The sequence below is a fragment of the Kryptolebias marmoratus genome, linkage group LG17 (genome assembly GCF_001649575.2).
Source record: "Kryptolebias marmoratus isolate JLee-2015 linkage group LG17, ASM164957v2, whole genome shotgun sequence".
NCBI classification, from domain to species: domain Eukaryota; kingdom Metazoa; phylum Chordata; class Actinopteri; order Cyprinodontiformes; family Rivulidae; genus Kryptolebias; species Kryptolebias marmoratus.
In genome coordinates, this window is record NC_051446.1 from 3,225,847 (window position 1) to 3,238,680 (window position 12,834).

The 12,834-nt window shown below is 39.3% G+C and overlaps 1 protein-coding gene across 1 annotated transcript in view; it reads right to left on the reverse strand.

Moving 5' to 3' along the window:
- The window catches only part of spg11 (SPG11 vesicle trafficking associated, spatacsin), a 112,292-nt gene that overhangs the window by 62,742 nt on the left and 36,716 nt on the right, over nucleotides 1–12,834 (reverse strand). Inside the window, exons 14-20 of the mRNA XM_017438613.3 lie at nucleotides 11,944–12,116; nucleotides 11,385–11,580; nucleotides 10,786–10,989; nucleotides 10,135–10,241; nucleotides 8,472–8,617; nucleotides 7,472–7,624; nucleotides 7,222–7,288 (exon numbers count right to left, since the gene is read on the reverse strand). Coding sequence (XP_017294102.1) covers nucleotides 7,222–7,288; nucleotides 7,472–7,624; nucleotides 8,472–8,617; nucleotides 10,135–10,241; nucleotides 10,786–10,989; nucleotides 11,385–11,580; nucleotides 11,944–12,116 — 1,046 coding nt within the window. The remainder of the gene's footprint in view (nucleotides 1–7,221; nucleotides 7,289–7,471; nucleotides 7,625–8,471; nucleotides 8,618–10,134; nucleotides 10,242–10,785; nucleotides 10,990–11,384; nucleotides 11,581–11,943; nucleotides 12,117–12,834) is intronic.

Below are 12,834 nucleotides of genomic sequence, written 5' to 3' on the forward strand. Positions count from 1 at the left end.
CTATTTCTGAATTGAGAAAGCTCCTCGGATGAGAAGCGAAACGTCTTCAGCTACAGAATAGAAGTCCAGTTGTTTTTGTTTTTTAACTTTTTTTTTAATTTACCATGGCCTGGATGACTGAGAATCTACACCAGCATAAGGACAGAAAAGGAACAAATTGAGCAACTCACTAAAGAAGATGGCGGCTGCTTGCTAGCTAGTAATGAGATCATCAGGCATGGGAGCAGATACTTTATGGGAGACTGAAGTGTACAAAGATCTCAACAGTTTTAAAAAGACAATCCAGGAGTCATTCTCGGGACTCAGGGAGGAAATTGGCAAAAAATTGAAAGATGAGTTGACGATGGTTAAACAGGAATTAAATCAAAAGCTATCTGAATGTGCAGCTACACCTCAGTCAAAAGGCGAGGGAACTGCCGAGGCGGAGGAGTGTATTACAGAGATGCAGGAGAGTGGCGTGGTGACTAAAGAGGCTGTATTTTGCCTTTTAAAGAACAATGCAAACTTCGAGAAAAGGTTACTAATCTGGAGAGTAGATCTAAGAGAAAAAATATCTGTGTTTATGGGTTACACGAAGACTCAAAAAGTGAGTCAGTAATTGACTTTGTACAAAACCTACTCACTAAAGAGTGGCCCCTGCCTCCTACCTCTGGGATTAAAAAGGCATTAAAAGAGAAAAGCATTCACTTTCAGACGCCTTTTACGCAAATTTGCATCTATTGGAACAACAGCCCATGGTTACATACAATGACGCGGCGAAGGAGCTGAAAGTGCTGGGCATTGAGGTGGCCACTTCACGGGTGAATACGGACCACAGTATTGAAGAAAGGATACACAATGCATTCCTGTGGCAAGAAGTGGACACTGAGGACAGAGGATCATAAATAAAAGCACAAGCTAGACATAAACAAGAAAATCCGAGAAGGCCGAATTTTTACTCTTAAGCAAACAGTCTCAGCAGTGAAGTAATGCACATGCTGTTCTTCTTTTCAAAAGAAAAAATGTGTGAGATGTTGGTTCGGTTCAACAGAGGTACAGTAAGTAAATATGTTGGACTAATCTAGTGAGTGTGGGGCATACCTGCAGGACAGTCACTCCAACATTAGGGAGAGCCCCAACCTTGTGGAGGGACTTTATTCTCTTATCCCCAACAGAGACCCCAATGGGTCAAATGACCTAGAGTATATGGGAGACTATAATTGTTCTGTTGTTTCTGAATGTATGCTTAAGTTCTGAGTTAACAGTGGTGGTATTGCACTTTATCTTTGTTACAGTAGAAAGTTACAAATGCAAAAATGACTGCTTTTCATTGTACTATACTAACGGTTAATTCTTAAGGTGTTTTCTCATAATGTTAATGGGCTTCAAAATCCAACTTAGGGGAGGAAAATACTTGATAAATTGAAAACAAAAAAATATTGATGTGGCATTTTTACAGGAGACACTTGACAGGATTAGAACATATGGCACTTAAGAGACAAGGTTTCAAACATGCTTTCTTCTCTTCAAATGGTTCAAGACAAACAAGGGGAGTGGTCATTTTGATAACTGGAAGGGTTACTTTTGAACATACTGCAACAATTAAGGACAAAGAAGGTAGATTTATCTTAGTATGAGGCAAAGTGGATGGTGAATTAGTTTTCTTATAAAATATCATGTATAACAATGTATATATTCCCCCACACCTGAATTATATATGCAAATATTCAATAGAGTAGTGATAGAGGCACAAGGAATACTTGTAAGTGGAGGGAATTATATTGTTATATTTATTTATTATATTTACATTGAAGGGAAGAGTTATTGCCATAACTTCTAACCTTAAAAAAGCAAAGATGAAAGACTTCAGCAACCTTCTGCAACCCAGGACAATTGTACTACATTCCACAATTCCTCTGCATTTCTTAGTTTTGCTTCATGAACAGCATTTTTTGACAGCCCACAAGTTTTCTATGGAATTAAGGTCCGGGGATTGTGCTGGCCATTCCATTACTTGAATTCTGTTCGTATGGAACCATGATTTTGCTCGCTCGCTGGTGTGTTTGGGGTCATTGTCTTGTTGAAACGCCCATTTCAAGGGCATTTTTTCTTCAGCATATGGCAACATGACTTCTTCCAGTATTCTGATGTACTCAGACTGATCCATGATCCCTGCTATGCGATAAATAGGACCAACACCATAGTATGAGAAACACCCCAGCGTTCTTGTTTAACATGAGAATATGTTACGATCACTTTTTGACAGCACCTCTCTGGACAACGTTTAGACCAGTTAACGAGATTTATGCAGGAAATCAACCACAAACTGTCATCTCCAGGTCAGCCTCCTCTGACAGCCAGCACATCCAGCAAACCGCTTTAACCGCCCCTCCGCACAGACACGCTTCCGGGACACCGCCTCCCTGACTTCTGAGCCTTACTCTGGTGAGGTTGATAAATGTGGTGGTTTTTTTGCTCCAGTGCCCGTTAGTTTTTAGCAGTTCCCCATAATCTTTCCCTTATGACTCCTCCCAAAATTCTTATGTTGCTGGTCTTCTCCAGGGTAGGGCTTTAAGATGGGTTCAAGCAAAAATCAGTCAACACACGCTTTTTCAAAAGACTTATGATGAATTTATTGCTGACTTTAAGTAGACCTTTGGTTACTCAGATTCTGATGTCAATGTCACCAGAAAATTGTGGAGTCTAAACCAAGGGAAACAATCAGTGGTAGATTTTGCTACTGATTTTCCCACCCTAGCTGCTGCCTCAGAGTGGAACCAACAAGTCCTAAAAGGGGCTTTTCAGCAAGCCCTTAATGAACATTTAAAGGATGAGCTTGCTTATCAGGGTGAGCCTAAAGAGCTGGAGGATTTATTTCTTTAGCTATTCATATTGATAATCGGATCAGAGAACGATCCCGCGAAAAGAGACAGAGGGGAAGTTCTTACCCATCTTAACCTCATTTGATCAGGTCCCAGTCAGGCTTAAACGCTCCTACACAGTCCCGTGAAGAACCCATGTGAACTGGCCGTATCCGCTTGACAGCAGAAAGAGGCAGCGCCATACAGAATCCAGGGCATGTCTATATTGCAGTCAGATGGGTCATTTCACTGCTCTTTGTCCACCAGTAATAATGGGGATACTGGTGGGTAGCTGCAACAGGAATTCATCCCGTTTCATACTGCTCAGTTCTCTACTTCTGACTTGTTTCAGGTTCCAGTGTTGATAGACTCCAGGTGTGAACCAAACTTCATCGATTACAACTTGGTCAAACAGCTGAATATTTCTACACTTCCATTATCCTCTTCAGTTCATGTCTTAGCCTTGGACAGTAAACCTCTGCCCTTCATTACACACAACACAAAACCTATTGAATTGCTTATATCAGGCAACCACCATGAGAGACTGATTTGTTTTGTGTTTCCTTCTCCTCAGTCCCCGTTGGTCCTAGGTTATCCATGGCTCTCCTCGCATAATCCACATCTGAACTGGAGAGACAGCAGAGCTGAGTCCTGGAGCTCCCATTGTCTTCCTACCTGTCTCCAGTCTGCCCATAGAAAGTCCCAATCTGTCAACTTCGAGCTGGAGGTAAGATCTGACTTGTCTAATGTTCCACCCAAATACCATGATTTGAGATGGGTCTTGAGCAAATCCAAGACACTTTTCTCTACCTCCCCACCGTCCATATGACTGTTCCATAGAGTTGTTTCCTGGAGCCACCTTGCCATCGAGTCATTTATATAACATCTCCAAATCCGAAATGGAATGTATGGAGAAATATGTAAATGAGTCTCTTACTGCTGGCATAATTCGCCATTCAACTTCTACATTAGGAGCTGGGTTTTTCTTTGTGTCCAAAAAAGATGGAACCCTCCGGCCCTGTATAAATGATAGAGGACTCAATCAAATTACTGTAAAAAACAAGTATACACTCCCACTTCTCACCTCAGCTTTTGAACCTGTCCAAGGCTACACAACCTTTTCAAAACTAGACCTCCGTAATGCCTACTATCTTGTCAGAATTTGTGAAGGAGACAGGTGGAAAATGCCTTCAAAACCAACCTCTCTCTCTCTCTCTCTCTCTCTCTCTCTCTCTCTCTCTCTCTCTCTCTTTTTGTGGTTTTAGGATTTCTGATTTACACAAGCCATTTATCCTGCTAATGGTAGAAATGCACATTTTTTTTGGTTGTATTTACCCAGAAGGCCCTGTGCTATAGTCCGCTTCCTGCTTTTGGTGCGATCTTTGGTCCGCTTGCATTTACATAAGCATTCTAACCACGCCAGAGTTCTCTTTAACCAAACTGAGACCTACGTTTTTAGGTGAACCAGAGTTCACCTTTTTGGTCCACATCAGTTTGATTGTGCATTCACCCATCCCCAAACAAACCTGACTTTCTTGGCAAACGAACTAGAGCTCAATTAAAGCGGACTAAGCAGGGCTGGTGTGAATGCACCTTGAGTCAATAAAACTCCAGGCACAGATGGCTTTACTGCAGAGTGGTGTAAGAAACTGAGGGGGGCGCTGGCACTGATGTTACTGCAAATGTTTAATTGGGTCTCTACAAATAGAGAGGCTCCCCCTTGTGGAAACGGGATATTATTTCTAATATACCTAAAGAAGGTAAAGACTAGAGTGCCCAAACTATGAACCAATAAGTGTATTAAATTGGGATTATAAATTATTTACATCAATTATAGTTAAGAGACTTCAGAGGATTTTGCCAAAAATAATAAACTTAGACCAAACTGAATTTGTTAAATCTCGTCAAACCCATCACAATGTTAGGAGAACTTTGCCAGTCATTAGGCACATAAATTGAAATAAACTACAAGCTGTGTTTGTAAGCCTGGATGCTGAAAAAGCATTTGACTCTGTGAGATGGGAGTTTTTGTTTAGAGTAATGCTCAAATTTGGGTTTAATGAATTAATTATTACAACACTGAAAGTGTTATATAACAGACCAACAGCCAGACTGAAGATAAAAGGTGAACTTACAGATACGTTTGAGCTGGAAATATCCACAAGACAGAACTGTCCATTAAGCTCACTTTTATAGTGCCACTGGCCCAGTGGATTAGACAGGGGAAAATAATAAAATGAATTAATATGGATGTGGGTAAACAGAAAATGACATTGATAAATAAACCAAAACTTCATCTGCAAACAATCCTGACAGAATCTCTGCCAGAACTTATGTCAGTTTTTGGAGAGTATGGTTCATATTCAGGATATAAACTGGATGTACAGAAAACAAGTTCTGAGTAGCCACTACAGCCCCTCCCAGCACTTATGTAGTAAATACAAAATACATTGGGAAAAAAATATTATCCAATGCATCTACAAATGGATTTGTCTGGTTTGGAACAAGTTACTTATTATCCACTTAAAAATAAATTGTGGTTGATATTAACAGATGGAATCTAATCCCCTACTTAAAATTTTTCTCTAGAGTGGTGTTACGTTGCCCAAGGCTGTCTAGGGGATGTGAAGGGGAGAAAAGTAACAATATTGACCGGGGAATGAGGAGCCAAGAACCAGGAGGATATAATTAACAATTTATTTACAAAAAAAAAAAAAAGAAAAACAAGGAATCTGGCAAGGAATCTCTCAGCTCACAAACTGAAAAAAAACCAAATGACAACCAAGCACCAAGAACTCCAAGGCTACACCCATCACTAAAATATCTAAAGGCTCAATTATACCCAGCACACCAGCCAGTACAACAATCACAAGCTGCAACACCAATGCTGCCCAAATGGCCAAAAGAAGAAGGCCCAGGAATGAGTTCCACACCTGGTTTTGTACTCCGCTCATTAAGAGACAGAGTGAAACCAGCTGTGTCTGGTTAAGCTGCAGAATCCCAGCAGCAACTGAAAATGGGAGAAACTTACATGCAGACACCACTGTATGTAACAGTGGAAACCTTAAAAATGAATATCCTTCCAAGACTGATCCATTTATTTCAGTCTGTTTCTATTGAAAAACTCGAACAATACTCTGCAGAGTGGGATAAAATAAAATCCAGATTTATATGGGTGTGTAGAAAGCCACATTTCAGGTTTAAAACACTTCAGCTCCCCAAAAGGAAAGGAGGATTAAGTCTTCCATGTCAGTACGATTAATATAGACCCACTCAAATAAGACCATTGATAGGCTGGTGTAAGCTCAGTTTTAACTCAAGATGGAAGGAAATCAAAAACTCATTGCTGGGAAATTTCCCTGTCAAAACTTTGATAGGAGATACCTCAAGGACAAACTCTCTGAAGGACTCTAGTAATCTATTGACAAAAAGGTTCAATGAAGACATGGAGTGAAATATTTGAAAAGAGAGGGCCGAAATCTTTCAATGGTTTGCTTATGATTCAGAGTTTTTACCCAACAAAATTGATCTAATATTTAAAACATGGTCTAATAAAGGTTTCACAATATATTGTACTTTGTTAAAAGAGGGGAAACTGATGAGCTTCCAGGACCTTAAAGATAAGTTTGGACTGCAGAATCAGGACCTGCTTAGATATTTACAAATCAAAAAAATTTTTTTTTTTATATATATAAAAAATTAAATGTTTCTCTGGATCAGACCGAACTAAAGTCCCAGCATCATGTTCTTCAATTCAGATCCATTCCTAAATCTCCCTTTCATCCAACCTTACAGAGTCCATGACAGCTTCTCTTCAGCCCACTGTAACCTGGTGTTCTTCTCTTTAGCACTTAATGATGGTTTACATTAAATCTAATTGCCAGCAGTGCATTTCTTGCAAATCGCTTACAAACATCAATTCCTGTTTCTATCCTGATGTTTTTCCTTCCTTGTTTATGGTTTTCTGTTTTCTATCCTAATGCTTTGACATCTTCCTTGTCTACCTGGCTCTTTCTACTCTGAACATTTGGGATTTTCCATCCAGCTGATGGGAATAATTAACAGGCTTTACTTCATATTGAATGAGCTTCTTGAAGAATCATTTCCTTATTTCAGGTCACACCTCTCTTTTGACTTGTCAATCTGCTGCAGCAGATCATAAAGACCTGAAAGTTCTCTACCTTAACATATTCCTTTGGATATTAAGACAAGCATTTCCAAAATATGCAATTTACAAGATAATTTCATAATTTCCCATGTAGATAAATTTTATAAAAACAATATAATATGTTTAGGTATGGTCTCCAAGGGCAGAATGTTCAAGTGTTGATGAAATCAAATAGTGTTATGTCATATTCTGAAGTAAATAGTGCCATCTTACCAGTTAGGTTCAGAGTGTTTGCTGTCTGCCAGCCAAACAGCCTGGATGGGTCTAAAGGATGAAGTGACTATAAAAACATTGACATGAATTAAAAGGCATACTTATTTAAAAGAAGCAGGTCATTCAGCATGGTAGGAAACTGTATTTTAACAGACAAGTATTATGCTCGTGAATGATTATATGTCATACACAAAACTTGCAAAAAATTCCTTAACATTTAAGTGTTTTCAAAAGGCCACTGTGTAAGTACCTGAAGAAGATGATAAATGGAGATGTCAGAAGACGAGCCATTTCCACAAAACAGGGCAGCTCTCAGTTTGGGATAAGGGGCCAATGCCATCTTCAAAAGTTGTGGGTCCACTATCCTCGCCAGACCGCCTGACCTCTGACCCTGAGCACACACCTGCACAAAAAAGTCAACTGAGGACGATTCAATCAAGTCACACTTAAAAGTAAATCCAGAGGCCTGGACTCATCAACAGACTGGGGATCTTTTTTGAGTGTGGTTTCAGATTTTGCACACCCACCTAATTCACAAAGCCCTTGGAGTAGGTGCTTTGCACCTGGAATCTGGCTACCAACCACAAAGTGTCTTTCTGCACTGGTGCACTTTGTCCTACTTTAAATGAGGTATTATGTTATGGAACTAAATTAGGGCCAAATGTTTTGTTAATTTGAGAAAAGACATTTTAATCGAAAAACTAAAAACTTGAAAGTTTTAATCTAAAACTTGAAAAATTCAATCAAAAAACTCAATCAAACTCAAAATAAGTGTGCCATTTTTTTCAGTTTAAATAACATATTGATTTAATTCTTGAAATATTTTGAATAAATTGTTAATTTAGATTTTCACTTTTCCATATTTTGACATTTGAGAAGTTTTTTTTCAATTCAGTTTTTATGTTTTTAGAATCAAAGCTTATTCTTTTCCAGCTTCAAATCTTTTTTTTGACTTTCACATCCATTTATTACTTTGAGATCAGTTTTTTTTCAGTTTAAGACTTGTGGTCCCGATTTTGCGTAGGGGCGTGGTTTCAGCTGAGAGCGGCGTGGAATCATGAGTGACAGTCTAACAAAGAAGGAAGGAGACTCGTGTCACTTATGTTGCCTTCAGGAAACGGAGGTGCTGTGAGAATTGTGGCTCAACGCTTTCTATCCACCAGAGGCATGTGATTGGCAGTAAACCAATTAATGCCAAATAAATTGTCAGCAATCTGCAGAAATACAGTAAAGGAAGGAATATAGTTTACCTGATCAATTCCACCAGGGGCAAACATGATGACAGCAAGAGCCAGCTGACTGTGTCCCTCCAACAGCAGACTGCTCAGGGAGGCTTGGCTGCCTGGTAACAGCACCTGAGCACTGGTCAAACTGGCCTGGAAAATCAGTTTGTTGTCTGAAAACGCAGGGACCAAGTAGACGTAAGAAAGAAGGCAATGAGAATTCAACATAAACCTAAAGCAGTGTTCAGGAGCATCACATCCACTTCTGTTGATACTGCTGAGAACAGAAAATGGCTCAAGACAAATCAATGGACTGAACTCAACTGCAGTATAGAAAGATTGTGATCAGACTAACATGTCAGCATTGAAAACTGGCCACAATGGTTTACCCATGTAAGGACAACAAAACCTCTTACACAAACAATACAAACAAGCTGGTTTGTACCATATTGTTAAAAAAAGAAAAATCCACAAAGGTCACTGGAATAAATTGAAACTGTCAAAGGTAATTTTTTTTTTATTTTACTAAAATCAACAAATAAAAATCAGTTTTTGCTTTTGAATTTTGGTTCAATAGAATTAAAAAAAAAAAAAAACTAACGAAATTGAACTTTCCCAGGATTTGGGTGTTTTTGAGTTATTTGTTGATCGTATGCCAGTCAGGTCCCCTGCCTGTGTCTTCTTGCGATCATCTGCAATCTAAGTCTTTTGTTGTTACTTTCGTTTTCTTTAATTAATGAATCAGTTTATTGTTTGAGATCTTGAGTCTGCCTGCATTCTGGGTTGAAACCTACTCCTGACCTGTCAGGTTTTACAAAAAGAATGATACACTTAACTCATTGTACTCTGCACCAATTCAAGACACTGTGCCAGAGGCAGCAAAGCAGAACATAACCAAGCCTCCTCCATGTTTCACAGTAGGTACAAGTTTTATCTTTGGGTCCATAAATATAAAGTGATGGGATTTGTTGCCAAAAAGTCCCAGTTTTGTCTCATCAGTCCATGGGACATTCTCAACAAAAAGTTTGTCACTTGTCAAGATACATTTAGGCAAACTCCAATCTCGCTTTCTTATCATTTTGTGTCATTCTCAGTCGTCTTCCATTACAGTGGCTATAAAAAGTATTAACCTCTTGAATGTTTTACTCTTTTATTGTTATTATAAATTAATTATAATCAAGATAAACTGACCTTTTTTGACACACAAAAAATCTAATTTAAATACTCTTCAATGACAAACTGAAAACTGATTTCTACAGAGTAATCTCAATGAAATAAAAACAGCAGAATGTGTCCACAGGGTAGAATTATTATGGCCCAATGAGACTCCACTGGAGCCGATCACTGATCACATGTCAATATGACAAATGTAGTCAGTGATTGTACCACCCTATGACTGCAAAGAAGTAAAAAAATAATTATTTAAAAATGTCAAAATTGTTGAAAAACAATTACACAACAAGCTAATTAATTAAATAATTTACATTATTTATTAGCCCCTTTGTGGGGCGAATTATGTTTGTTTTTGTTTTTTTAATGGACCTAATGGCCTGTTAAGTTGTAAATGTACAATCCAATGATTTCTTTCAAAGAGTTTCATTTAAACCCAGCCAGTGAGGCATTTTGTTAACATACAAAAATCACAGGAACAGTTTATATAGAGAACCAGAACACATTTTCTGGTCAGTACCTGTCAGGTCTCTGGTTATCTCCTGAACCTTTACCAGCATCTCAAACCAAGGCTGAGTCTTAAACAGGTTCTGATCAGTCATGGGGGGACAGTTTCTGGATGTAAGTCTATGTGGGGGAGATCCAGATATCAGATGTCAGTACAAGAACAGGAACATCAAGTTAATAAACAACTAGAAAAACTGCAGTTTAGCAAAAAAAAAAAAAAAAAAAAAGCAGTGTGCTTAATGCTAAGTGCTGAAGGACTGCTGAAATTTGTTGAAGAAGTTGAAACTGAGGTGTTAAAGTTAAAAGAAGCAAAATGCTAGCTAAAAACATCTAAATGCTAGTTAAAAGATAAAATGGTAGCTCAAAGATAAAACTACTAAAGGTTAACTAAAAGCTAAAAACTAAAAGTAGTGAAAATAGAGCAAGTATGATGAAGCAGATTTCAAAGATATAGAGAAAAGACTTGTAAATAAAGCTACTTATTTTGAAAAGTTAAAATTCTACAAAAATGTAAAATCATAGCACCCATCTGATGAATGAGCTGAACATTTTGATGTATAAATGTCTAAAACAGTACAAAGTATGCAGAGGTAGTTAGTTTGCAAAAAAAAACATTAGAAAAAGCACAGGAAAACATAGTGTGAATGATGAATCACACGGGCACCTGTAGTGTTCCAGGTAGATGTACAGCAGGTACCGAAGACTACGCTCCAGGCAGAACATGATGATGACGCTGTGAAAATCAAGGCCCAGAGAGGAGTGGAACTGAGGGAGAGGGGGGAGGAAAACCATCAGCCCCCCACCTTGAGCCAGCCGCCATAACAGCTGCTCCAAGTCCGACATCTCATCAGGGATGAACATGCCTCTCCTAGAGAAAATTCACAACCAGCAATATTTGAAAACACAGGAAAAGAGCATCCTAAAATTTCATTCACTGCTGCAGAGACATCAAAACAGGACAGAACAGGTTGAGTCAGATTCAAGTTTACTTCACGCTCCTAGAGCTTTTAAAAGTAGAATAGGAGGCGAGGCTTCTTTCTTGTGGAACCAACTTCCAGTTTCTGTCTGTGAGGCTGTCTACGTTTTAAGACTAGGCTTAAAACTATCCTTTTTGATGAATCCTATAGTTAGGGTTGGCTTGACTGCTGGAATATAAATTGACCACATTTCCTCACTCTGCTGCTGTCTTTACTTATAATTATTTCTATCATGAACATGCCAGTTTCACTATAAAACTATAGCAAGTTAGACCAGCTCCTGTACCTGACCAGCAGATCCAAGATGTTCTCCTTCATCAAGGTGCTGCACACTGTGTTGTTGTTCACCAGTTCTGGGGTTATCTCTGGCCAGCAGGGGAAGCTGGTGGGCTTCTGAGTCTGGATCCAGTCAACCACCTGCTGCTGGTCATGGAGGGCAGTCAAGTACTGCCACAACACTGGAGAGTTACAGCAACTCAACTCTGATGAACACAAGGAAAAGAATTCCTGCACTTCTGTTTGATCTGATGAGATCTAGAACAGTGGTTCCTAAACTTTTCTGCTTTTGATCCATGAAGTATACAAAATACTGCCAATAAAGCATTTAAAAAGAACTTTGTCAATGTGTACACATGTTATTATGATTTATTATCTTTCTTTGTAACAATTAAAGCTAAATATACTATTTGCAAACATTTTTAAAGGTAATTTGATTTCTGTAGATCCTCTCAAAACAACCCACTCGATGTTTCATGACCCCAAGTAGGGTCCCAACCTCAACTTTAGGAACCGGTCTATAAAACCAATACAGAGGGGTTCTGTTAGGTTCTGGTTCAGTTCCTTACCTGTATGGTTTAGCCTGGATAAGAGAACAGCTGTTTGGCAGCTCTGGTCCCAGTTCCTCACCCAATCCAGTCTGAGGTTCCTCCAGAGTTCTCCCATCTCCTTAGGCCTCCTCTGATCTATCAGCTCCTTTAGAATCTCCTCCCCATCTTCCTTATGGTCCATATGAGGAAACCTGGAAATGTTTGTACCCAGACGGTAACAACAGTATCCATGTATGCATTGAATATTTTAAAAAAAAAGTCAGAAGTCCTCAGGCATGGCCAGGCTTCCTTCAGTTTGAAGGCCTCCATCACTGCATCACCACCAATGAGTCCTCCAGTTGCTGCCACAAGAAGCAGCTTTGACATTTGCATTTACAATAGAAGCCCTGAATATGGCCCATTCGGATTCCATGTTCCCAACCTTCTACAGGACATATGAAAAACTCCCAGAGGTGTGAGTTGAAAATCTTGCAGACAGGCCAGATGTTTCCAGGTCACCCAGACTATTTGTTTTGGGTTGTTGGTTGGGGACCAATGTTCGAACATGGTGTTTCTTATGGAAGGGCCTAACGTAGCACAGAAGTCCAATAGCAGAACACAGTTTGACTTCAAGAAAAAGAAGGCTGTTCCTCCCAATTGTCCCCTTTTAGGTGACTCCTTTATTGTCCACATGAGCATGGAAGTCACCCAGAAAAACTATGGAATCCCCAGATTCTGTAGTTTTGTAATTCATCCAGAGACTCCAAGAGGCTGGGTAATCGGAACTGCTGTTCACTCTCACCTGCCACCTGACTTGCACTGTACTCAACCATGACAGCTCTCCTCGCAGGTGGTGGTGTGCCTATGGGCAAAATGGTTTCCTGTCATTTTTGGGGGGCTTACCCAAGCAGAGCCACAGAAGCCAAAGCT